The following is a 26877-nucleotide window of genomic DNA, read 5'->3' on the forward strand; positions in this document are numbered from 1 at the left end:
TTAAATCATTTTATTAATACTATTTACGTTTTCAATTCTTTTTTTTTTTTTTTTTTTGAGATGGGGTCTCACTCTGTCACATAGGCTGGAGTGCAGTGGTGCAGTCTTGGCTCACTGTAGTCTCAAACTCCCAGGCTCAGGCGATCCTCCCACCTCAGCCTCCTGAATAGCTGGGACCACAGGTGTGTGCTACCATGCCTGGCTAATTTTTTGTATTTTCAGTAGAGACGGCATTTCACCATATTGCCTAGGCTGGTCTTGAACTCCTGGGCTCAAGGAGTCCGCCTGTCTTGGCCTCCCAAAATGTTGGGATTATAGGCATGAGCCACTGTGACAGGCCCAATTCTTTATTTAAATACTTTCAGTGAGAAATTGGAGAATTGTTACATATGTAGACCCTTCCTTGCTATACAATGCATTTTAAAAAAACAAAACTACAATACCATTATTACATCTTAAAGTTGACATTGGTTCCTTATCATCATCACATATCTAGTCAGGAATTATCCTGATTGTCTTAGAATTTTTCTTCCAGTTGGTTTGTTAGAATCAGAGTTCAAATAAAAAAAAAAAAAGAATCAGAGTTCAGATCTACACATTGCCTTTGGCTTATGGTTCTTTTAAGTCTCTTTCAATCCCTCTTTGTTTTTTGTTTTGAAATCATTTGTTGAAATAATATGGTTGTTTTCCCCGTTCTCCGGTGGTAAAGCATGGCCCTCTTGAGTGTGATAAAGGGTGCGTGCCGCTGGAGCACAGTCCTTCGGGCTTAGGTGGTTCCCTTGTCACATTCTCAGTTCTCACATAGTCAGGCCTGTTTTGTTACCTTCTGTTCTGGTTCTCTGGTCTCTTGCATGTGCGTGCGGCAGTATCACTGCTTTAGTGCTGGCATCAACTGTGTTCAATACAAAATAAGGATCATTCCCTTTGATTTCTCTTCTTTACCAGGGTTGTTGTTAGTTTGTTTTGCTATCATTGCTTGTCTTATATTCCACATAAACTTTGAAACCAATTTTTCTAGTTGCAGGGAAGACACCCAGTGTTGTTGAGGGAAGACTCCTATAAGTATATAGATTATCGAGAGAGCTGGCGTTTTCATGATGTTAAGGCTGTCTGTCCGCCTGTTCAAGAACACATACGTTTTACCGTTTGTTAAGCTTTTGTGATCTGAAGGGAGTGTTGTATATATTTTTCACACATTGGATTTACACATTTCTTGTTCCTAATGTTTTGTTGTATTTGTGTTTTCAATGTTTTCACTGTCATAAATGGATCTTCTCCTCCATCTTCAAATAGATTTTCATTGTGTTGTTTGTTGCGTTTGGAAAACAAAACAGGCTCAAAAACACCGTTGTTCTTACAGTTCAGAGTATTTCCATTTTTTAAATCTATAACTCTTAAAAATTAGGATACATATTTTAATTTCAGTTTATATGAAAGGTTATAATCCAGGATTTTGTGAAAGTGAGATTTAAAAAGAGAAATAGAAGATTAAGTCACTTGATGTTTCGAAAAATGGTCAAAATGCAGATTTCATGGCTAAAAGAATAAAATGGCCTTTTTTCTACCTACTCTAAACCTTCTGTCAAAATTCACCCAGTAAGTGGAGTGAGCTTCCTGAGGAGTCCGAGCGTTATGTTTGGTCCTTATGTGAGATACTGAGTAAAGGGCGCTGTGAACGTGCGGCGCGGCGCTCGATTCTTTCCTTACAGTGCCCAACACCCGCAATGGAGCACACGCTTCACAGCCCCACCACTGATCACACCAACTGGCATTTTTACTCTCCATGGCGATTTTTCAAAATACTTACAAAGAATATTTAACTAAAATGCTCTTGCCTTTCACTGTGGCAGCTCCCTTCTTGATTCATCTAGGAATATATTTCACAGGAGAATATGGTCTCAGCCACCCCCGTGTCTAGCCTTACTCTTTCAGCAAGAGCTGAATTAAAGGGAATCTGGAAGTGAATACTCCTGGTCTTCTGTGAAACCCCAAAAGCTGTTTGAGAAATCACTGGCCAGGCGACGTGCCCAGAGAACAGCTACTCCTGCTCCAGCACAGTGCTCAGAGGGACGCTGAGGGCAGCGGCTCCCCAAGCAGGCCCACACTCCCTTGCTTGTAATTTTGCTTGTGATAGCACGTTCTCCCTCAACAACTCATAAAATTTATTTGGTTTGGAAAGTTATGTCTGCTAATCCATAAGGGACAGACTGTCCAGAAGTGCTGGGTGGTCTTCAGTGTGTCCAAATCCTGTGGCTTCAGCTCAGCAAGTTCCCCAAGCAGTGGCGTAAGAGCTGGAGCCTCTCCATGGACACTTTCCCGTAGACGGAACATCCCAGCCACATGTTGACACAGCGAGGCTGATCCAATCAATCAGTGCAAATTACCAGCCGCGCCCAGCACCCCCTCCCCAGATGTGCTGCGTGGTCATTTGGAAACCACATGCTTTCTTTGACCAATGCACTCTACCCCGTGTTTAGCCTTCCAACTATTTGCTTACCGCAGTACACCAGTGGAATTTCATCTGTTTGACAATTGGCTGGTGTCTTTGGTCTTGGCTTCCAAATGCAGTCATATATTTTCAGCAATGGTCTGCCTGTCTTTTAAACAGCAGATGCTTGCCCCTCTTTATGGTTTAGATAACCTAGAGGAACTTTTAAATTTCTTGGCCTAAATGTCAGCTTTTCATGTCTGTCCCTGGGGCTGCCGTCATAGGCACCTGCAAGCTAAAGACGGCATAAAACCTTCCTGGGTGGGCTGCTGAGGTCCTTTTGTAAGTCTGGAGTATAAGTAATACAGCATGACATGTCCTCTGAGGTCATCCGAATCCACTGCTTCAAAAATACTGAGAAGCTTGAAGACTGGATGGAGAATTTGTTCTATATGCCTGAATGAATGAGACACTGAACAAGTGAAAAAAAGAATGAAGGCATGATGGTGATCTCGTGATATAATAAGAAATGTGCATTTGGTCTTCATCCAGGCTCCTAAAACCCTTGGAATTTCCTGAGTGATGAGGTGAGAAGAGCATCTTTTATTATTCATAAGTCCCTTTTCACCACACCTGAGTGTAGGCTAATGAAGTGACTCCTGGTGGGCCCCCAGATAGCCTCAGGATGGGGGCTGGTAGCCAAAGAAACCAACCACACCTGACCCCCAGAGTTCGACCTGATCACTACTGGCCAGCGATTTAATCAGTCGTGCTTACATTGTGAGACCTCCATAAAAAACCTAAACTGTGGGGTTCAAATAGCTTCCAGGTTGGTGGTCACATCCAGGTGCTGGGAAGGTGACATGCCTGGAGAGGGCCTAGAAGCTCAGAACTTTCCCCCAGGCCTGGCCCCATGCATCTCTTCCATGTGGCTGTTCCTGAATTGTATCTTTCAGAATAAATTGGTAATGGCAAGTAAAGTGTCTTCCTGAGTTCTGTGAGCCATTCTAGCAAATTATCAAACCTGAGGAGAGGATCATTGGAACCTCTGATTTTATAGCTAGTTGGTCAGAAGAATGAGAGGCCTAGACCTGTGATTGGCATCTGAAGTGGGGGCAGTCTTGTGGGACTGAGCCCTTAACCTGTGGGGTGTGTGCTAATGCCAGATGGTGTCAGAATTGAATCACTGGACACCCAGTTGGTGTCTAGAGAGTTGGGAGCATTGGTTTGTGTGGAGGAAGAAAATCCACACAGTGAGTGTGAGAAGTGCTCTGTGAGTAAAAACAGCTCCTAGTAGTGGGAGTGACTGACATATGAGTCTCTGACCACTCTAACACTCGCAGCTCAGGGGTGGCTCTGAGTGTTAAATAGGGTGGCCATATGATTTAAAATCTAGACCATGCCACTTCTGAGAGTTAAAAGAGATCCCTTTTATAAGTATAGTGGGATAACAGAAATAAACTTACAAACTAGGACAAATACACTAAGATTTAAATGGGTTGAATGACTGTAATATTCTTAGTACAGTGCCTGGTATCCACAGTAAATACCCCGTAACCATTAGCGTCTACAGCCACTCCACCCTAAATGTGCCCAGTCTTGCCTGATCTCAGAAGCTGAGGGGGGTTGGGCCTGGGGATTAGCGGGTGCTATAGGCTTTAAAAAATAAAAATAAAAAGCCAGGCACAGTAGCACACACCTGTAATCCCAGCTACTCAGGAGGCCGAAGCAGGAGAATCACTTGAGGCCAGGAGTTCAAGTCCAGCCTGGGCAATGTAGCAAGACCCTGGCTCTAAAAAATAAAAACTGTTAGTGGCCGGGCACGGTGGCTCACACCTGTAATCCCAGCACTTTGGAAGGCTGAGGCAGGTGGATCACCTGAGGTCAGGAATTTAAGACCAGCCTGGCCAACGTGGTAAAATCCCATCTCTACTAAAAATACAAAAATTAGCTGGGTGTGATGGCAGGTGCCTGTAGTCCCAGCTACTCGGGAGGCTGAGGCAGGAGAATTGCTTGAACCTGGGAGGCAGAGGTTGTAGTGAGCCGAGATCTTGCCATTGCACTCCAGCCTGGGCGACAAGAGCAAAACTCTGTCTCAAAAAAAAAAAAAAAAAAAAAAACCCACAAACTGTTAGCATATTACTATTACCATTATTGACTCTAGTAATTGTATTATTTTTGACAATGTGTAGTATTAGGTTTTTGCAAACTCATATTTTTCCCCCTAACAAAAGAATCACTGAACTAAAACCAGATGTAAGCTTAATTCCCATTGCTGAAAGAGCTAGTATGGCTTCCAACAATGCTTAATAAGAAAACAATTCATTATCTATCAGAAGAACCTAATTTATGCTTCTTGACTAATTTATGTATTAGTAGTTTACTCATCTGTTATGCTCTTGCATATCAAGTTACCCCAAAAAAGGAGCCTAACTAGAATTACTCTTGAGGAGCCACAGATTCTTTTGAATACCCTCAGCATCGCTGTAGCCATTTTACAAATCAGGAAAATGAGACCTCTGGAAATGAAAACGTAAATTAGAAGAAAGGGCCGACCTACAATCAAGATGTTGGGTTTATGTTTTTTTCAACTTAGATAAGGAAAATCCAGATTTAAATGTTGTTAAATCTTATAGGTGAGTGTTTAAACAAAGAAAAGTCAGCATAATACCAAGGACAGAAAGGTGGCAAAGAATTAGCAGTAACTAAAACTCCCATTTCTATTAATATTGTTTATCCATGATGGAAACTGAGAGACTTCCTCACATCCTTTTTTTTTTTTTTTTTTTTTTTTTTTTTTTTGAGACAGGGTCTCACTCTGTCACCCAGGCTAGAGTGCAGTGGTACAGTCATGTCTCACTGTAGCCTCGACCTCCCAGGCTCAGGTGATTCTTTGACCTCAGCCTCCCGAGTGGCTGGGACTACAGGCATGTGCCACCATGCCTTGCTAATTATTTTGTATTTCTGGTAGAGACTGGGTTTTGCCATATTGCCCAGGCTGGTCTTGAACTCCTGGACTCAAGCAAACCACCCTCCTCGACCTCCCAAAGTGCTGAGACTACAGGCCTGAGACACTGTGCCCAGCCACATCCTGTTTTTTTAACCTTAATAAGATATGGTCACAAATTTAGTCACAGAAAACTTTACTTTTCTAATAAAAAATCTGCTTATATTGACGTGTAATTGCCAGACATTCTGGTGTGTTTGGGTTTGCACATTTCTTCTGCTTGTTGGTGGCTGCCTTTTGAGAAGTGAGCTGCTCTGCACATGCAGATGATAATGATGGCAACTTTTGTCTGAATTATGATGCATTGCTTAGATCAGGCTGTCACCTAAATACAACTTTAGGATCAAACAGTGTTCTTTTCAGTTCCTTGGAAGTAAGCAATTCTCCACAACAGTTAAATCCAAGTTTTGTGAGTTTCTCTGGCAACCCAAACAGCCTTGATCTCTTTCTGGTTTGAAAAGGTGGACTGTTGCCGGTGCACCTTTGTCTTGGTTGAGGAAGCCCTGGCCTCCCCTCTACTGCTCAGACAGCTTTAGAACACAACCTCTCAGATGGGCCTCCCTCATCAAGAACCTTTCTTGTGAAGAATTTAATTCTGCATTCTGGTTTTGTTTGTTTGTTTGTTTGTTTTTTGTAGCTATAAAAATATTTGGAGCCAAAATTATTTAGTAAGCAGTTGGACCAATTTCTTTACCTGCTACCTCTTTTTGTAAAGGATGAGAAAACACAACTGCCTCACTAAACTGAGTATTTGGGGGAAACAAAGTAGAGTTTTCTAAATCTCAAGGAGGTGTCTTTTGGAAGAGTCTGTTGGACAGGGGAGAGCGTCCTGTCCAGCCTTCCCTGGCTCATGGCAGACGCTGTCACTGTAAATCAGATTTCTATGTGGAGCCCTGACTGGAAGCCTACTGCTCATTATTTTAAAGGAGAAAATAGTAATGTATTACACATAAATTCTAAATGTCCACCCCATTTCCTAAAACATAACTATGATACAGAAAACTCTCCCAATTATTAGGTAGGGATTTGGGGGAGTCAAGTTTTTATCTTACTCTGTTTTCTTGAATTCATGATTTTGGTCAATTCCAGGCAGGATGGATGGAACCATTATAGAGAAGAAAAAGGACAACCTTAGCGTTTCTGTCACTAACATATTGAACAGAATGAAATTTTTTAGTTTCCCTAAAAACATTTTTTTCTTTTTTACTTTATTGTCCCTTTAAATTTTCCACAGAATGAATGAATATATATATATATATATATATATATATATATATATATATATTCATTTTGTCAGGTCAAACAATACAGCACAAGGCATATACAGAAAATGTTCATTACCTCCTCCTCCTCATCCTGCAGTAATTCTGGTAGCCATACCTTATGCTTGTTAAACATAAAGTCCATATAAAGCCATTGTCTGCTCATTGTCAAAACAAAAGCAGCATTACACCATAGCGACATCACTCCAGAGCCTGCTTTTTAACCAGCGTGTCTTAAATACCCCTCACAGGACACGGATCCAGCTCATTTGAAATAGGGGCATACTCCGTGGCACGAGGCCCACACTCTGTTCCACCATCCCCGTGGGTGCACACTGCAGTGTTTATAGTTTTGTCCTTATCATATTTAAGGATTGCAGTAAATATCCTCAAACTGATGTTTCTATTTCTGCCAGGTAAATTGACAGCAGTACGATGATTAACACGGGGCTGTGTGTCTTGCATTTTCTTCAGTGGCACCACATGACTGGCCATGTGAAGCCAGTGCCTGCCTGCCTGTGAGGAGGCGCACCCTCTGCCTACCCCAGCACTGGGTGTTGTCACTCTTCTCAGCGCCTACACGGAGAGGGTGAAACTGAGACCACGTCGGTGCGTTTCCCTTCCTGTACTGTTAATTAGATGGGAGAGCTGCACATTTTTATCAGCCATTTGCAGTTCTTTTTCTGTGATTTGCCTCTTTATTTAAAGCCAGCCTGGTTCAGAGCACCAGGTAGAACACAAATATGTTGGCTCGGCCAAATTCTGTTAAGCAAGCGTATCAAGATGATACTGCTTCGGCGATTCCTTCATTCAGGGGTGATTACAAAGAGTTAAGTCACTGAGGTTTTAGAGCAAAATCTATCCAAATATTAAACACAGGTCCATAAACATAATCACTCACAGCAATTAGTAGGGTGTGCTCTGAATCAAGGCTCTAATAAAAAGACAGCTATTAACACGCATCGTTTTCAAACTAGAATGGGCGCATCACGCGCTTTACTGACTGGAGTGTGACTCGTGTGCTTGAGTGACTATGCTAAGCAGGATGGGTCGGTTCTTCACTGGTTCATGTGAATTTGCTGCTGCTCCTGGCGGCCTGGCCTGAGTGCTGCAGCAGCTTCCCCACCACCACCTGGCGGGATGAATGACAAACACCGTGCCATGGCTCTCGGCCAGGATGTGGTACTGGCAGAAGACCTCTCACTGCAGTGAAACGCCTTTCCAGTGACATACAGATTCGTGTTACCTGGATCCTGAAAAAAGATAAGGCATGAGGAAAGCTGGTCAAAGCCAGCACTGCTGCTTGAGAAGGGAGGAGCCACTGAGAGGTGAACTCTCCTATTCAGAGCTTCCTGGCTCCATGATGGAAGCTACGAGCACCCTCTCCACACCCAGGGGTGTTCTGCTTCCCCATGATTACTGGACAGGAACCCCTCTCCAGGGCTCCATTGATGTGGCTAGAATTGGCTGACCACCTGGATGGAAAAGCCTTTCCTCTTCACAAGGGGCATAAGCACAGGCACGGCGTCTGGCCCACCCAGTAAAGCTGCCCACTGTTCTGCTGAGCCCAGGCCTGGCTTCTTGCACCCCTCCTCAGAGCCAACGTGGTCCTGTACTCACTCCAACCTCAGCCGCCCTGGCTTCAAGTCTTACCAGCTGCAAGTCCTGGTCCTCTCTGACCTCGGCTGCCTCTTCTGTGCGGGGAGGGGATAATTTTGTACCTGTTTTGTAGGGCTGTTAATGAGGATTCAAGTGCAAGCGAAACAGCATCATTCCAGCCACTGCTCTTCAGCCTCTCCCACTCCTCTGCGCCTTGCCCGTTGGCAGCCTTTCAGGAGCACACTAGGCCCCACCTCTGGGCCGCCGCCTGGGATCACTCCCGTTACCGCCAGTCCTCTGAAGTCCTGTCTGCAGTCCTGGCTTCACCTCCACTCCTCTCCTCTCTCTGCCATGTGCTGCCATCCAGGGCCTGCCCGGCACACTCAGGGTTCATTCGCCCCTTTGTAGCACTGCTCAGGCCTGTGTCTTCTCGTGCTCTGGTGACAGCGTCCTCTGCTTCTGTGCCTCCTGCCATCTGCAGCTGCTCCTCCTCCCTGCCTGCCTCCGCACTCAGAGCTTCCTCCCTTGGGGTTCTGACACCCAAATGTGTACCTTCAGCCAATTCCTCTCCCGGAGCTTCCACCTTGGATATTCAAGGACCTATTGAATATCTCTGCTTGGTTGTGCCTCAGACACTCCAAATCCACACACCTCAAACTGATCTCTTAGTAAATCCTCCAGAAATCATTTCTTCTCTTCTATTCATCTGAGTAAATGGCATGTCCAGTATTGAGGGGGTATGGCACCATGGCAGGGCTTTGCCAGGTGTGGGAGGTGGGGAGATGAGGAACGGGGCCTGCCGGTGGGTCCTGGACAAATTGAAGCTCAGGGTGTGAGTGTGAGATCAGGAGGGTGTGAGTGTGAGATCAGGAGGCTCTGAGGTGAATGTACCCTCCCTTCCTTCTCCCTTCCCCCTGCCTTCTGCCAGCTCCTCCGCAGTCTCCCCGGGTCTTCAGCATCTTCCCTGCTGCTCTTGCCCCGCGGTCAACCCTGGACAAGGTCTGCAGGAGCTACACCAAGCAAGCAGAAAAAGTGAAACCTCTAGGAACTGCTCCCCATGTCCCTTCCTGTCCCTGGACCCAGTTGCTGGGCTTCACACCAGCTCTGCAGAGAAGTGGCCCAAAAGTCATGGTGAAGGGACAGGCTTTGAAGGGGTTGTTGGGTCGGTGGGGGGCTTACGCCCCCACTTTAGTTTTCCTTATTAATAGCAGTAGCCTCGTTTTTCTTGGGGCAAGACAGGAGGGAGATTAATGAATAGACATCAAGTTTGAAAAGCACCCACTGTCTGGGATGTGCAGGTAAAGGGCAGGTGGCTCTCGGGGGCAGCTCTACTGTATCCCAGAGCCAGCAGTTGGGGCTCAGAGTCAGACATGTGCCCCTCATGCTCCCTCCAGGGAGGGGAAGTGGAGCCCCAATTCACTGACACAAGAGGACCTTAATATATTTTCCTTTAGAAACAAATGTAGCTACACAAAATGGTTGTGTCTAGGGAGTATTGGGGCTCAGGCCTGTATTCCCAACATTTTGGGAGGCCAAGGCAGGAAGATTGTTTGAGGCCAGGAGTTCGAGACCAAACTGGGCAAAATAGCAAGACCCCCATCTTTACAAGAAAAAAAATAGCCAGATGTGGTGACGTGCACCTGTAGTCCCAGCTACTGGGGAGACTGATGCAGGAGGATCACATGAACCTAGGAGTTTGAGGTTACAGGGAACTTTGATCACACCATTGCACTCTAGCCTGGGTGAGAGAGCACGACTTTGCATCTTTTTTTTTTTTTTTAAAGGAATCTTTGATTCCCAGTCCTGCTAACCTATCCAGTATCACACTTAAGGTCCAGTGCCTCAACTAGGCCATAACTACCATATATGAAATTGGATTTTTTTCTTTTGAGACAGGGTCTTGCTCTTTTGCCCAGGTTGGATTGCAGTGACGTGAACACAGCTCACTACAGCCTCAGCCTCCTGGGCTCTAGCGATCCTCCTGCCTCAGCCTCCCAAGTAGCTGGGATTACAGGTGTGCTATCACCATGCCAGGCTAATTAAAAAAAAAAATTTTTTTTTGTAGAAGCAGGGCCTCACTATTTGACCAGGCTGGTCTTGAACTCCTGGACTCAAGTGATCCTTCCACCTCAGTCTCTCAAAGTGTTGGGATTATAGGTGTGAGCCACTGCATCTGGCCTTGAAATTGTTAGAAATATTTTCAACTTTCAAGCAACCGATTATAATTACAGTTATTGAATATTTATGTGCCAAGCACTGTGCTAATCACTGTACGTGTGTTGTTGCATTACAAGAACACTGTGAAGGAGATAGGCCCATTTTACAGATGAATAAACTGAGGTTAACTTCTCCGAGATCATACAGTTAGTAGGCAGTGGCGCTGGGACCGAAACCCAGGTCTGCGTCCCTATTGTGAGGCATGATTACGCGTGTTTGAACATGCCTATTTCTTCAGTTAGGGACTGGGCATCACAAGGCCTTTTCCATCCCGTTTTTTATCGCTCCCTCTTTCTTCCATCACTAGACATTTGCTTATTCTTTTTGAAAGCAATTTTTTTCCTGAGCATTTCTGATTTCTTAAGGTGAGTTGAAGTGGAAGCATATTCACATTATTTTGCAAATGAGCACTTGGTAAATATTCACTGATTCTATAAATTATTAGCCACTGCTGTGACCATGATGAGAAGTCTCACAAATTGGATTAGTGATTGCATTTTGAACTTTTTTTAATCTTCTTTTTTCAGTGAGCCATTTCTGTTTAAAATTTTGTTTATTTCTTTCTGAAAGGAAGAAGATTTCTCTCCCCATGTCAGCTGTAGTCTGCCTCTGGCTTCGGCACCTTCCCAGCCTTGAAAAAGCAATGCTGCATCTTTTTGAAAAGCTAATCTCCAGTGAGAGAAATTGTCTGAGAAGGATCGAATGCTTTATAAAAGATTCATTGCTGGTACGTGCTGGGTTTTGATGAAGGGAAAAATCCTTGAAGGAGATGCTGGGAATCATTTCTTTTAGTCAGAGAATGAAAGGGGGGGATGTAAACAAAAGAGCAATTGGAACCTTTATATATAATCGTGTATTTACATTTTATTTTTGAAATCACTAACATAGGGGGCTTTTCTGCATCCTTGGAGCATGCAGGGAGAGATCTGAGGTTTACTTGATTGATATGCCATATATCACATGTTCACAAGAATTGACATTTGCACAACAGACTTTTTAAAAACAGTATTTCTTATTTCAGCATGGAAAATAAGTTTTTGGAAATGAACATATGGGTAAGAGGAAGAATCAATTAAAAACATTCAAAAAATAAACTTGTAGCTCTTCACTAGAGGAAAGATGAAATAAGAGACACAAAACCCCAGAAAAATGGTTAAAGCAGCAGAACCAGCTAAGACTTCTGTAAGTTTTCTTTTGGTGTGAGGCCACCTGCCTTCACCCTCCCCTGTGCGGTGGCGCCTGGCTCCCTTCCCGCTCAGGACTGTGCAGCTGGGGACTCCAGCCCACGTGGACATCCACCTCCTGGCCCGGTGTCTGGCACCCTGGGCTCTCAGTGGCCCTCGCCACCACTGACTCGCCAGTCATCTTCCTTTGTGGGAGGCAGGTCTGTGGGATTGGAGCACATTTTGTAAGGACAGGAATAAAGACCAAGGCACCCTGAAAAAATGATTCAGAAACCTGCAGGTGCTGTGGTCCCGCAGCCTCTGTCTTCCAGGAGCTCCAGTGAACTCTGCCCTTTTTCCCTTTAGCTTTCGTAATCTGCAGGGATGTGGCACAGAGATTGCCTTCCACTTCTTCCTGCTTCCTGCAAGTGGAGAAAGTGAGTTCCAAGAGCCACAGTGAACAGTCCGGTCTTTAGTTAGTGGCCGGGACACTGGGAAGGAGGGAGTGTTCACCCTCGCCCTTGAGCTGAGACTGAGGAAGTCCCTGAGGTTGGCTGTGCCCACTTTTCCTGAGCTCATAGAACCCCTACCTCCTAGAGGCCTTCAACTTGTTTAGTTCAGTTGGGACTTCTGTGTTCTTTCTTTCTCTTTCTAGTTGGAGACTGTCTAAGGGAATCCTAATGGAATCAGTTGCCTTCCTCCACGATCCCGTTTCTCCCCTTGTTTCATGGCCCCTTTCACCCTTCCCCTTGGCCTCCCAGGGCGATGTGCGTAGGGTTGCAGGTGCTGACAGCCACGCTGCTCTCACCTGTACCTCAGGCTGCACACACGGATCCCACGTGACTTGAAAGTTTACCATGATAGAAGAGAAAGGAAGACGTGTATATTAAGACTGAGAGAGCCCAAACAGATTTCTTAAGGATAATTACTACCTAACCTTACCATCCAAAAGAGTCATATATTAAGGCAAGAAATAGGAATGCACCTTATTTTAAAATGGTTGCAGTACAATTCAAAATAAATCATGACTTTCAGAAGCCCTCTGACAGCCCATTCCTGGTGATTCAAGGTCATAAATTACCTTTATTGTCTGCTAAATCTATTTCTAACTTACATGTGCATACTAGGATTTCAGTTTCTCTGGTCCCTTTTCAGTGGCAAAATAATAGTAACTGGGCTATATGCTTGCTCCCAGGGTGCTTATGACATTTTCCTTAAGTCTTCTCCCTATTGAAAAATTCTAGTCCCATTGCCTTTTTTCCAGCCTTTCCTTAATCCTTGGATTCTTCTCTGAACCTTCTCCATATCCTTTTTGCCTGTGGCCCTCATGCCTGAGCAGCACTGTGGTGAGCACAGCAGATGCAAGACAGAGAACGCAGGCCGTCCCATTGCACATAACTGTATAATGCTCAGTCTCCAGTTTGTAGTTTACAGTAATCTCCCACGAGTCACACAGCTTTGAAGTCAGTTGACTTACAAAAGCTTTTATCGGGATCATGTGTGCAGAAATTCAGAGCTTCCATTATGGCTAAAGGGGGATTCTAGAGGGTGTTATTTGGTTTAATTTATTGTGGCATTGGCAGGATGTGACCTCTCTGTGCCTCATGGTTCAAGGAGGTAATTACAATACAGACGATGGCTGGAAGCACCTGATTGGTGTGGGCTGTTCTCCTCAGCATCCTGGGCCTGCAGTGCCAGAAAGCCAGGCAGGCCGCAATAGGCCTGTGACGTGGCTAAGTGATTGCAGGGGTAACCTGAAGAGCCTGCTTCCTAATTGCATCATCTGATTCATTTATCGCAGTGCAGTATCTTGGTGCAGTGACAGGACTGTACAGAAGTATCAGAGAGATCTCTAAGACTCAGATAGCACGAGACTGCTGTGCTGTGCTCCAGAGGAAACCTGATGCCTATTACATTAGAGTTGGATTCTGAGAGTAATTAAAGTGTGATGGTCTACATAACTTGTGTTTTATATAGAGCACTGTTAATTATATTTCTCTCTCTTGGGACTATGCAGAATGAGTCCTGGAAATTCTATAGTTACCAAAATGTAACAAAAACAAAAGATAAAAGTGTGGTACAGGTTGTACAAAGTGAAATGACCTTCCCAAATGTTCTTTGGCCTCTTGGACTCGCAGGTCTGATATTTTCCATTAAGACCATGAATAATGAGGGATTAGTCTCTTATTACCTGAGTTCCAAATGACTATGTATGTATTTAACATCTAAAATAAAAGAAAAGTTTTCAAAACCCATTCACTTTTGAGGCTTCCCCTTTGGCTTCCGTGCGGTGGACTGGACTGCTGTCAAGTCATGCTGTCTGCCACAGTTGGTAGCTCCTACATCAAGTGAGGTATTAGCCCTAGATTGTCATTTACTGTACAGACTGAAACTTTTCAAAAGCAGATGGTCTTGTGTTTTCCTTGACAGCATGGGCACGGGAAGACCATAATCCATAGCTTCAGACCTGACCTTAAAAACTGATGTCACCGACAGCAGTGAAAGCCACTTGTTAATTATGCAGCCTTCTTGGCATTGTTCGGTTTCCCAAGGCTGGCCCCAAATTAGAAGGATGTTATGTTTTCTAGTTACAATTCTGTTTGTGGAGCCCAGAAAGCTATTCTTTGGATTCCACATTGGAATGAAAAGTGTCTGCAGGGTGTCAGGATGGCACTGTGCTTGGCTGGCAAGCTGCATGCCAGGGCCGGAAGGTACCCGATTCCCATGCCCTCCCATTTGCTGGCAGAGCCCGCCCGCAGCTGGGTCCAGAGGAGCTAGCCTCACCTTCCCAGGCAGACTTGTCCCCAAAAGAAAGGAGCAGAGGAGGCGCCCAGGAGGCAGAGTTGTTTCTGCTAAGATTTGATATCAGAATATGCTTCATTTTCTCTCCTACCTAAAAATCTTTATGGCTTAATTCAAAAGATTACTTTATCTAATAAGAACTTAAGAATAAAAAGCATCTAGATACCTCAGTATCCTCCTCAATATGGGATAGGTTGTGTTTTTTTCCCTCATTCTCCAGGTAGCAATTGTAGCACTTCAGAAAGAAAAAGAAACTTCCTTTACACAGACTCCCAATATGCAGCTCCTCCTTGGTAAAATATTGTGCTGAAGAGTTCACTCTACATCCTGGGTGATATTGTCAGTTTGCTGTGCTTAAGTAGCTTTTCACTAACATGCCAGGGTTTTCTTTTCCTGCTTTTTCAGTCTTTTCGGCACTTCCTTTTGAGCTCTTTACTGTGGTGCATGTAATTGAACAAGAGCTGAAGTAGATAATTTAGCAGTAGTCCAGTAGTGCTGGCTGATGTGTATGGCTAAAAGCTGGGAGGTTCTGCGTCTTGGACTGGAGTTGCACTTTCCAGAATTAGCCTCAGGGGGGCACCAGATCCTCCAGCATAGTCTCTGTGAAGAAAGAGGCCCACGTTGCGAGTTTCCTTGCAATGGAATTGCAGTTGGGGATGCAGACCTTGTGGCCAGAGATGAAGGGAGAGGGAAAAACCCAAAAACAAAGCAGGGGTGGACGTAGGGGTCATTGCCACTCAGGCTGAGCTGTGAAGCAGCAGGGGGCTGAGGAGCTTTCTTCCAGCTTGGGCTACCCGGGCTAATTGGATAGAGGCCACTGGGCAAGGCTAGAAGGACTTCAGGCAGGGGAGGGGGTGCTGGGGATCCTCTGTGTCCAAACACAGAGGAGAGCACATGTAAATTTAAGACGCAAAAGTACATTTGGTACTTGTTAAGTTCTTAAGCCCAGGAATGACAGATTTATCACTAATTAAACAATAATTGCATTATGGAGTACTGAAAAAATTGTTTGTGTATAAACAACATCTGGTAAAGATTAAAAAGAAAGAATAATTTTTCCGAGCTCAAATTTGTTAAAAGGAACCTGAATGTTTTAAAACAAAATAGATCTGAAAATGTAAAAGGGATATTTAGAGTCTTATGTTTAGTATTTTGAAAATAGAAAAGAAGCAAATGGCATAATAAAAAATACATATTTATAAAGGTGCCTCATTGTACGTGATAGATGTGAAGGTTTTGTATAAATAGGTTTTTCTCAAGCCAAATCATTTTTCACTTCAATAGAAGAGTTCACTGGTGAAATGACTCTTATGGAGAATCTTCTTTTTAAGAAGAAAGGTATTTTGTGGTGAATATGCACATATTAACAACAAGGGCTACAAGGGCTTCCCACTGTGGAGAGAACAGTGGCTCGGAAACAGCTACACAGTGGGACGGGATTGTCTGGCTGCTGGGTAAACTGGAGGGGAAGCTGCCCATCAGCTGATTCTTTAAATGACCCATTTCCTAAGTAAATATTTAAGCTACATGCAAGTACATGAAAATACCAGGAAAGATTCTATTCCAGGCTTAATGAACTTCAGCTTCTCTGTCATCTGCTATTTCCTTCTTTATTTTTAAGGCGAATATACCTATGAAAGGTGATAGATGGAAAGCACTTGATAATTTTTTCTGTTCCTTCACTGCCTTTTTATTTTTTCTAAAAGGGATTTGCTTTTGTCTGTGAATTACCTTAAATCATAGTCTAATTTCCCTTTTTGGTTTGTTTTCTGTCCCTCTCCTTTTCCCTATTCTCTCTCTCTCTCTTTCTCTCTCTCTCACACACACACACACAGAATCAGCAAATGACAGAAAGAAATGCTTCTTCCTGAGAATTCTGTTCTTCTGTGTTCTCAGGCCTCTTTCAAGTGGCAAGTGGCTTGTAATAATCATTGGTGAGTTGGTATGAAAATAACAGCTTAAGTAAACATCAAGGACCGGGCACAAGAGCCTGTGTAATTTGCACAGTTCATGGTGCAGAGTGACAGGTTGGCCTCTCCCTTGCCTCTCCTCCAAAACAGGCACTGAGACCATGGTTATTGTGTGTTGATTCCATGTTGACTTTGTCTTCCCTTGTGTTTTGAGGGATGAAGATGGGCTTTCTTTCTAGGTGGAGAGGAGATAAACAATGCAATTCTGGGTAGCCATGAGGGGAGATCAGAGGGAAAGCTCTCGTTAGCCCAAGGGGATGCACACCCAGCAGAACAATCGGGTCTATACAAGAGGGAAGGCAGAACCCAGAGCTCTCCATCTTCGCCCCCTAGTCATCCTGGGCATTCAGTGAAAAGCCTGGGGGGGGAGATAAGGAGGGAAGGACAAGACTCATGTTGTTGAAGACCTCCTGCTGACGTAGCTCCCCTCAAGTTGAAATGATCTGCCTGTGGAAATTGTTAGGCCAGATGGAGAAGAGAGAGCTTGAGAAGGAACAGATTTTGGTAGGATGGAGAAAAACAAACAGATGGAAACCACAAAAGGTTTATTTTATTTCCCCGCTTTTATAGAAAAGATAATGGCCGCAGTCATGGGGCTTCAGAGCCCTGGCTTGCAGCGTGACCTCTGGTGTGTTACCGGAGTGCCCCACCTTACAAATAAAACAGGATCAGAGGTTAGATGCCTGCGTCATCACTCATGAAGATGCTACAGAGATTTAGGGGGGAAGATACAGCTTCCAAAGAAGCGTGTATTAAAACCTTAATTCTATTTGGAAGATTATCTTGATAAGAAAAGCAGCTTAAGATTGCTTTTGTGATTTGATGTCGCTGGGACATATGCCTGACCTGTAGTACTCCAGTCCTCATGAGAGGACTCACTGACCCTGAAATTATGTGCTCAAAAAGTATAAAGAGTCTCATTTTAAAAGCCATCGGTGAGGGGTGCAGATGAGAAGGAGCAGTTCACAGCTGTAGGGTAGCAAGGGAGACTGGTTTTCTTTTTTCTTTTTTTTTTTTTTTAGTGAGGTCAGGAGATCGAGACCATCCTGGCCAACACGGTGAAACCCCATCTCTACTAAAAATACAAAAATTAGCCAGGTGTGGTGGCACGCGCCTGTAATCCCAGCTACTCGGGAGGCTGAGGCAGGAGAATCTTTTGAACCCAGGAGTCGGAGGTTGCAGTGAGCCAAGATCACCACTGCACTCCAGCCTGGCAACAGAATGAGACCCTGTCTCAAAAAAAAAAAAAAAAAAAAAATAGGAGACTGGTTTTCAAATCAAAATCTCTGCCGTTGCTGTTTCTGCAGGTTCCCCTGCCTCCTGGCCTCTTACCTGTTTTAAAAGCTAAAATGGGTTGTGGAAGCAGGCTAAGAGTAGCCAAGGGTCTGAAATATTTGGAAAGAAAGAAATCTAAGAGGAGAGTCCATCTGTATGGGGAAGAACAAGCAGATTCCACACAGCCAGCAGGCATTTAAAACATTGGATTGAGCGATTTTGCTAGAAAACAGCGCACAGAAAAGGAGCATATCTAAGCTCTCACTCTCTTCTAACAAACTGAGTAAGAGCTGTCTTCCTTGCTCCCCCAGTGGTTTTCATAGTAGCCCTAATCTACATCTGATCATCATTTTCTTTGCTGTTTGGAAATCCCTATAATTAGTATTGAATGATTCTCTACTAGCATCAAACCTATAGAATGGCTCTGGGATAGTTTGACCATTTAGAAAAAAGAAATTTAATTTTACCATTTTCAAGTTTGATCTTACTTTCTATCAACGCATTTCCAAGCTCTTATCTGTCTGCCTGTGGGCACATAACAGTGCTATTTGATCTTAAACACTCTTATTCAATAGGCATGTTGTTGTACAAACTTTGAAAATTGCTCTGGCAAACTTAGATGAATCACATTTCTTCAAGACATACGGTTGCTTTTCCCTTGTTTTATTTTTTCATTATGAATACATAGAAACTTTTATATTTTCCGTGCTTATATCCAGTGACCTCTTAATAACTGTTATTATTTACAGTGAGACTGGGCATCAGGAGATTAACTGACATGCCTAAGTTCGAAGCCACGAAATAACCTGCCTCTCCTCTCTTGAACGGTGGTCCTGCCAAATTATTTTCTTGCATAGATAATGAATTTATCTGTAAGAATATCAAGTTGGTTCCTTTTAGATAAAAATGCACATCAGTGAAGGATGAGGGAGCATAGATTATTTAAAGAGTAGGACATTTTAACTTGCAAATTAGAAATCTTGAAATAATTAAAAGGAGATTTATCCTGTCCTGAAAAAGTGGCAGAGCTCCTGCCTGGAGCCCGGCGGGTCCAGCAGTGCTGGGCAGTGGACGCTAGATGGCGCGGGCTCAATGTCATCGGGGAGGCCGCGAGGAGGCGCGGTCCTGCCTCAGTGTGATCCGGGGCACGGCCGGAGCAGAGCGCCTCCTTTTTTCTTGCTGACGGGGGCCTGTGAACAGTGTTTCCCAAAGCTAGTCATATCAAATGCACTCTGACTTGAATTTCCAATAGCGCCTGATCCACTAACATGTGAATGCTGCTGTGAAGCAGGGGTCCCCGCCCCCTGGGTGCACAGCGGAGAGGAGCCCCTAGCCTTCCCGCCCGCACCTGCCCCTATCAGAGCCCCGCGCTTCGCTTCCCACGGAACCAGAGCCCCATCCTGACTGCGCATGCCTGGAATCGGGTTGTCCTCTGATGATCTGAGGAGCAACCGTTTCATCCCAAAACCATCTCCCCCTCCCGGTCTGTGGAAACATTGCCTTCCAAGAAACCGGTCCCTGGTGCCGAGAAGGTTACGGACCCTGCTATAAAGGATCTGTTTTGGAACACAAATGGGCATTTTCATCTGGCATCATCTCATACTTTGAGCTCTGGCCAAAAAGATAGGGAACCAGGGACTGGGCCAGTGAAGCTCCCCCCAGCTCCCAGGGCTACCGGAGGCCAGCTTCTGCAGACTCAAATAATCAGAACCCATCACTGAAATATTCAAGGAGAAATTAGATAACTTTTATTCTTCTTCATGAACTCCCTTTTCATCTTAACGCAAGCTGTTAAGTGCATTAAGATGCGATGTGATTTAGTCCAGCGTGGTAGTGGTCACTGGTTTGCCAATAATAATTCTAAATTGTTATGTACCCATTACCGAATAAACAGGCTGCAGGCACGGGCCTGACCTCGAGGCACATCTAGCCATTTGAGGAGGTCACACAGGCACACTTCAGTAGAACTGGCAGTACAGGCAGGCTCCACGGCATGCGGGCAGAGGGATGTTTAAAGTTTCTCTAATACTTACTGATTCTGTATTATGGATCGCCTGAGCTTTTATAGAAAATGTGGGACATACAGGAGTATACAGAGGAATAAGCTGCCTGTAACCCCTGCCCAGGGAGACCACCGTATGCACTTGTATGTGGGGCGTTTTCAGTACAGCAGTGGTTCGTTCTTCTAACCAAAAGGAGTATGCCAGTTTTCTGGACATCAGCAGTTCCCAGTAACTCCTTTGGCTGATAATAGCAAGTTTCTGAGAAAGTGCTTGTGATATTTCACATTCTCGTGGTCTTCTCCTTTTACAGCCTCAAGCAGCCTGCCACCCTGCCATATTCCGGGTTGTTGATGAGATGTTCAGGTAAATGTTAACACTGTTTCTTCTAGTAATTGATGTAAAAAAGGTTCCATTTCCAAGCATGAATCAGAAAATGTTGTGGTAGTCTCTGGCTGTATCATGGGGAAATTAGAGTTTCTGATTCCCTCCTGTTCCTCTGAGCTTTTTGGTAATTAGAAGTAAAAACTCAAAAATCAGTGTAAATTTAAAGGCCAGTGCCTAAGAATTAAGATAACTTTATTTTCTTTAGCCTTTTAAGATTCTAATAATAGAAACACAGAATTGGGTTAGGTATTAATATCATGAAATATTCACGTAGGATTTTTCTCAGCTCAGAATAAAGGGTAGCAATATACTCCCTTCACCATGTGAGGGCTGACCAATATTTTTAAAAGACTTTAAAGCTAAAGAAAGCCAAGAAAAATAAAAGTCATTCTTAACAGAACTCTTCTGAAAGGCAAAATACACCATGCATGTTCTCTTACAACACATTACATTTTTATTTTGAAAATACGAGTACTTCTTGGGAAATGCATTAGATTTACAGACGGCAAGAGACGAGGAGCTCACAGCCATGAAGCTGAGATGTGGCTGGCAGTTAGTGGGAGTTTTAACCATGGAGTACTAAGTTAGTGGGAGTACTAACCATGGAGTACTAAGACTGGACGCCCCTGGGGAGCTTGTCACCTGGGAGTGTCCCAGCCCCTCTTCCAGGGGAGCCCATATCAGCTCTCTCTCTAGCCCCTCCCACCTAACACACAGCAGCATAGGCTGCAGGGCAGACTGCAGACTTCGGGGAAAGGAATTTTTATTGTGACAATAACTCACCAGTAGTCAGAACAGTGTTTGGGGTTTAAAGCTAGCAAAATTTGAGAGTTTTTTTGTTTGTTTGGTTTTGTTTTGTTTTGCTTAAACAAACATAAAGAAAAATTAATTGTACAATAATGCATGGAAACGAAACCAGGTACACACACATTATTTTCCTACTTTGCTGGGTGGATGGACGAGGCCATTTTACCCTTTGAGCAGCTTCGTCTCCACTTGTGAAAGCAAAATGTTGATGTTGCGTGTCCAGGCATACAATACAAAAATATTTGTACAGAGTATGCAAGCCTGTGTGGAAGGGATTTGCATTGCTTAATAATTTAAGAACCAAGAAAGAGAGCTCTGCACATTGCAATTTTAAAGAAAATATAACAGGGAGCGACAGATTTATCCTGTTTTCACACAAGGACTGAAATCTGATGAGTTGAGATACTGCTGAAGCTTATGGCACAAAAAAAAGTGTTTCTACTTTTCCCTTATACAGTGCAGGTTTTCATGTTTGCCGGATTACTTGTTAAACGTGTTCTGATCTGACTTTGCATTGTTCAGGTGTGCACTCCTGGAAACCGATGGAGCCCTGGAAATCATAGCCACTATTCAGGTGTTTACGCAGTGCTTTGTAGAAGCTCTGGAGAAAGAAAGCAAGCAGGTTTGTTATATCACATATATTACTCATTCATCCCAGAGAATAAGACACTGTTGAGAGTATTTTGGACAAGAGCACTTTATTTTCAGTAATTTTGATGGACTGTTTTGCTCACAAAGAAAGGTTCCTAATGAGTGCCCCAACAAAGGTTAAGCCATTTTAACTTAACATAGATCAAGATCTGTCTGCCCCGTGCCCTGATACCCAGAAGCATCTGTCTACTATTGTGTCTGAGAACTCTGTCATGCCAGCATGCATGGCCCTGGAGGACGGCTCTTCTTGGCCCTGTGTTGTGCACTGTCTGCCGAGCAGGACACTGCCCTCTGGCTGCATCTGAGCCTCCCAGGTCAGCAGGAGGCACCCTGGGGTCTATATGGCATGTGATGAATAGGAAAGGGCACTTATTACAAAGCACTCCTGGACATTCTTAATTATTAGCATCTTCATTCTTATCAGAGACCCAAATGTGAATTGGCTTCCAGGAAAGGAGGTGGTAAGAGTGACTGGGAAAGGCTTGACTAACTAGAAGGGGAGTGAGGAAGGGCAGTGAGCGGGAGGTGTGTGTTAGACACAGTCAGTAAACCAAAGGCCAGGCCCGCACCCTGCAGAAGATTGTGCTCCACGTCCCCAGCAGCAGAGGCTGGGCAACAGCTGCCAAGAGTCAATGACCAATTAGAGGGACCTCGTGAAACAGGGACCTTTGCTACCAGAGAGCTTTCACCTTTCAGCATATATATTTGGCCTTGATTTCTAACGGCCACAGAAGTAATGTTTATGGGACACATTGCCTGTCGAGAGTGGTGCTGGTCCAGTGCATCTCATCTGTAGAGTATGTCACGGCCCCTGTGAAGCTCTCCGCAGTTTGACTTCCGAGAGGAGAACTACAATGCTTGGCTCCACCAGATCACACCCCCCGCCAACGTCAAATAGATCTCTCAGGTTTTAGCCGATATTTCTACTTTTTTTTTTTTTTTTTTTTTTTTGAGACAAGGTTTTACTCTGTCACCCAGGCTGGAGTGCAGTGATGTGATCTCAGTTTACTGCAGTCTCAACCCCCCAAGCTCAGATGATCCTCACACTTTAGCCCCTGCGTGTAGCTGGGACCACAGGTGCATGTCACCACTCATGGCTACTTTTTGTATTTTTTTATTAAGTACAATTTCCATTTTATTTTTCTCGAGAGAATAGTCCGTTTTCAGTCTTTAAGGACTCAACTCCTTACGTGGGCTTTGGTGGGGGTTGTGGGGCAGCATCCGCAGGTCTAAATTGGAGTAGGGGTGTTCAGTCCTTGTGGGCCTCACAAGATCGATTCCTGACTACTTTGCTGTGAATTGCGCAACTCAGACAGTAATGTAGCTTCAAATACAGCTTGGGAAGCACATAGGCATCAAAGACGCTCGCTTCAGAAATGTCCCTGACTGCTGCAGCCTCCACTTTGTTTCCAATGATGAATTTCTTAATAGCCTTGTCCTTGGGCACACATTGGGCACAGTTCGTGTCGCAAATAGGCTGCACGTGGCCGCGGCCCTTTGTGGCACGACCGTTGTTCCTTCTTTTTTTCATCATATTGGAGGCACGGACTGGAGGAAGCACTAATTTTTGTATTTTTATTAGAGATGGGGTTTCACCATGTTGCCCAGGCTGGTCTCAACCTCTGAGGCTCAAGCAGTCTTCCCACCTTGGCCGCCCAAAGTGCTGGGGTTACAGGTGTGAACCACCACACCCAGCCTGTTTCTGCTTTTTAAAGCAACAATAAATATATATTTATTTTATTTTATTTTTTGAGACAGGCTCTTACTCTGCCACCGAGGCTGGAGTGCAGTGGTATGATCATGGCTCATTGCAGCCTTTGGCTTCGTGGGCTCAAGCGATCCCTCCACCTCAGCCTCCCAAGTAGTTGGGACCACAGGTTCAAGCCACCACGCCGAGCTAATTTTTAAATTTTTTTTTGTAGAGATAGAGTCTCTCTGTTGCTCAGGCTGGTCTCAAACAGCTGGGTTCAAGGGATCCTCCCACCTTGCCCTCCCAAGGTGCTTGGATTCCAGGCTTGAGCCACTGTGCCTGGCCAACAGTAAATATTTGTGATTTATTTTTTCCCACCCTCACTTTCCCTGGAGAAGTTAGCTGGGCTGTAGCAAGCTGCGCTATCCATGGTCCCACCTAGAATTTTGGAGGTGGCTCGGCTGGAAGGCACAGCTGGCCCTCACGGTTATTTTGAGCCTAACTGTAAATGTCTCTGAGCCTCCCTTGTGCATTCTTTGTAGGCCCCATTAGGAACGGGCCTCTGGGGAGTCTCACCTGTGGCCTCACGGAGCACACCTGGGTTGGAGCAGAGGCCGCGGAGGAGTGCCACTGTGCTCTTTAGGGTTAGCTCGCACCTGTTTTTCTTCTTAACTTCACCCTCAGCCTCTATGTTGGCCGTGGGCACTATGGATTGGGAATGATGTTGCAGTTGCTTTTAATTGAGACTAGTACCCTGACCAGGCATACGTATCTAAGGACGTGGGACCACACACTGGGTCCTGGTGTGAGGCAAGGCAGGGATCCAAAAACAAACAGGAATCCACCACCCTCGCCTTCAGCTCAACAAAGGAAAGGAAAGTCTCTTTGCTTTGCCAATGCCTGCATAGGTATCTGTTAGTTTATTTCTCTTCCTAGAGCTGGACCTGAGTGCCTGTCTTTTTAACTGATGGCCATCTACATCTGTTGACCCTCTGCCTTCTTGACTGTCCATTTTTAGCTAATCAAAACCCTTCATGTCATATTTGGTAGATGCGTGACCCTCTTTTCTCTCTTGTGTTTTATTGATTAATTCCTTCTTAATAAAATGAATATCTGTAAACCTGATATCTAATAATCTGAATATATGTCTATCCACGTGCTCCTCCCTGCCTCTCTCCCTCCAGGTAACCTCTGGTTTGAATTTTATGTGCCAGGCGTGGTGGCTCACACCTGTAATCCCAGCACTTTGGGAGGTCGAGGCAGGCAGATCACAAGGTCAGGAGATCGAGACCATCCTGGCTAACACGGTGAAACGCTGTCTCTACTAAAAATACAAAAAAATTAGCCGGGCATGGTGGTGGGCGCTTATAGTTCCAGCTACTCAGGAGGCCGAGGCAGGATAATGGCATGAACCCAGGAGGCGGAGCTTGCAGTGAGCTGAGATTGCGCCACTGCACTCCAGCCTGGGCGACAGAGCGAGACTCCGTCTCAAAAAAAAAAAAAAAAAAAAAAAATGAATTTTATGTTTATTATCCCTTTGCTCTTTCTGAAAGTAGTTTGATCACATATATATGACTGCCTAAACAATGTTTTGTTTAGTTTTGGTTGTTTTTGCACTATATAAAACAAACAGGAGCAGCATACTCTGTGCAATCTTTTGAGACTTGCTTTTCCACTCAGCAGAGACTTCTTGACGTTGCCATGTGTGGCTGTGGGGAAGTATTGTTATGCATAGTCCATTGTGAAAACGTATGGCAGTGTAGCCATCCTCCTGCTGGTAGGCACTTGAGATGCTTCCAGGTTTTGTTTTTTATTACAAACAATGTTGCTCTGGACACTCTGGGATAGATACTTAGGAGTGGAAGTGTATTCGGAATACAAAAGTTCAGCTTTCATAGATCCTGCCAGACTCATTTCAAAAGTGTTGGTGCTCATCTGCACTTCCTGCAACAGTTTATGAGTGATCCCATAAATCCACATTCTCTCCTATCATCAGAAGCACTCATGTCAGTGCTTCTGTCTCTTCTTACCCTTTCCTCTTGCCCCTGTTCTGTTTGGAGGACACAGGCAGCTCCATCAATATGCCCTATCAGACAGTAGGCAGAAATTGAGATGGGTGTGACAAGCCACTTTTTCTAAGCCTGCACTGTGGCTCAGTACAGCCAGTCAGGTCAGTTTCTGGTTGCAGCCATGACAGCATCTGGTAATGAGCTAGATTAAATCATCTCCCACAGATAAAAATGATAAACTCCAGGCAGAGTATTTTTAAAAATCTATTTGAAGGCACTACAGAGCACCTGAAAAAGTGGACAGAAACTGGAGGCCATCAGCCCTTTAAAGGGACACCACACGGAGAGGTCTCCTGCCTCCCCCCAGCTGCCCTCATGTGAGGTTGGAAGGCAGTGTGGGGCCGGGAGAGGGCCAGAACTTGGCACAATCTGATTGACTTAAGGTGCCAAAAAATAGAAATGTAAGCTGCCAAAGGAACAAAAAAATTGAGGGGAAAAAAGAAAACCAATGTCAAAAGATAGACCTAAACCCAAAACTACCAACAATGACATTAATTTCAACAATGACAGCAATTAAATGGAAGTTAAATATTCTAATAAAAAGGCAGAAACGTCAGATTGAACAAAAAAATGAAGACCTGGCTGGGCACGGCGGCTCATGCCTGTAATCCCAGCACTTTAGGAGGCCAAGGTGGGAGAATTGCTTGAGTCCAGGAGTTCAAGACCAGCCTGGGCAACATAGTGGGACCCCAGTCTCTACAAATAAATAAATAAATAAAAAATTAGCTGGGCATGGTGATGCATGCCTGTAGTCCCGGCTACTCGGCGGGTGAAGTGGGAGGACTGCTTGAGCCCAGAACGTGGAGGCTGCAGTGAGCCATGATCACACCACTGCACTCTAGCCTGGAAGACAGGGCGAGATGCTGTCTTAAAAAAAAAAAAAAAAAAAAAAAAAAGATTTTAAAAGCTATTGTAATCAAGACAGTGAGGTATTGGCAAAAAGACAGCCATAGATAGATCAGAATTGAGTCCAGATATAGACCCATACATATGTGGCCAACTGATTTTTGACAGAGATGCCAAGACAATTCAATGGGGAAAGGAACGTTTTTAACAAATGATGCTGGAATAACTGGATGTCCATATGTAGAAAAATGAACCTCAAACATTACCTTGTAAAGCACACAACAGTTAATTTGAGAGGATCATGGGCTTCAACAGAAATGTTAGAAAGATAAAGCCCCTAGAGAGAGCATAGGATAATATATCTGTTTGACACTGAGGTGATCTAAGATTTCTCAGAAGCACTAACCATAGGAAAAAATGGATAAATTAGACCTCATCAGAATTTAAAACTTTTAGGCTGGGGGCATAGCTCACTCCTGTAATCCCAGCTCGTTGGGAGCCCCAAGGCAGGAGGATCTCGGGAGCCCCAAGGCAGGAGGATCTCTTGAGCCCAGGAGATGGAGACCAGCCTGGGCAACAAAGTAAGACCCCTTTTCTACAAAAAATACAAAATTTAGCTGAACGTGGTGGCACACACCTGTTGTCCTAGCTACTTGGGAGAATGAGGTGGGAGGATCACTTGAGCCTGGGAGATCAAGGCTTCA

The 26877-nt window shown here is 44.5% G+C and overlaps 3 protein-coding genes across 21 annotated transcripts in view; 1 reads left to right on the plus strand and 2 right to left on the minus strand.

The window, feature by feature from the left end:
* FANCC (FA complementation group C) overlaps positions 1 to 26877 on the plus strand; it is a 218832-nt gene that overhangs the window by 171249 nt on the left and 20706 nt on the right. For all 16 annotated transcript variants that reach the window (XM_009456941.4, XM_024345774.2, XM_009456948.4 and 13 more), the window contains 3 exons: positions 11084 to 11240; positions 20037 to 20089; positions 21440 to 21539. In XM_009456941.4, coding sequence (XP_009455216.1) covers positions 11084 to 11240; positions 20037 to 20089; positions 21440 to 21539 — 310 coding nt within the window. The remainder of the gene's footprint in view (positions 1 to 11083; positions 11241 to 20036; positions 20090 to 21439; positions 21540 to 26877) is intronic.
* AOPEP (aminopeptidase O (putative)) overlaps positions 1 to 26877 on the minus strand; it is a 428322-nt gene that overhangs the window by 6063 nt on the left and 395382 nt on the right. For 2 of the 4 annotated variants that reach the window (XR_008537134.1, XR_008537133.1), the window contains one exon: positions 20286 to 21518. The exons of the other annotated variants lie outside the window; for them this stretch is intronic. The gene's annotated coding sequence lies outside the window, so the exon portion shown is untranslated. Of the gene's footprint in view, positions 1 to 20285; positions 21519 to 26877 lie in introns of those variants that run through there. 4 annotated transcript variants of the gene reach the window in all.
* LOC112207870 (small ribosomal subunit protein eS26-like) lies at positions 20286 to 26210 on the minus strand. Its single transcript, XM_024353862.3, has one exon. It carries the CDS (start codon positions 23100 to 23102, stop codon positions 22818 to 22820), a length of 285 nt encoding a protein of 94 aa, XP_024209630.1. The 5' UTR covers positions 23103 to 26210; the 3' UTR covers positions 20286 to 22817.

This window comes from Pan troglodytes, chromosome 11, assembly GCF_028858775.2.
Source record: "Pan troglodytes isolate AG18354 chromosome 11, NHGRI_mPanTro3-v2.0_pri, whole genome shotgun sequence".
NCBI lineage: Eukaryota > Metazoa > Chordata > Mammalia > Primates > Hominidae > Pan > Pan troglodytes.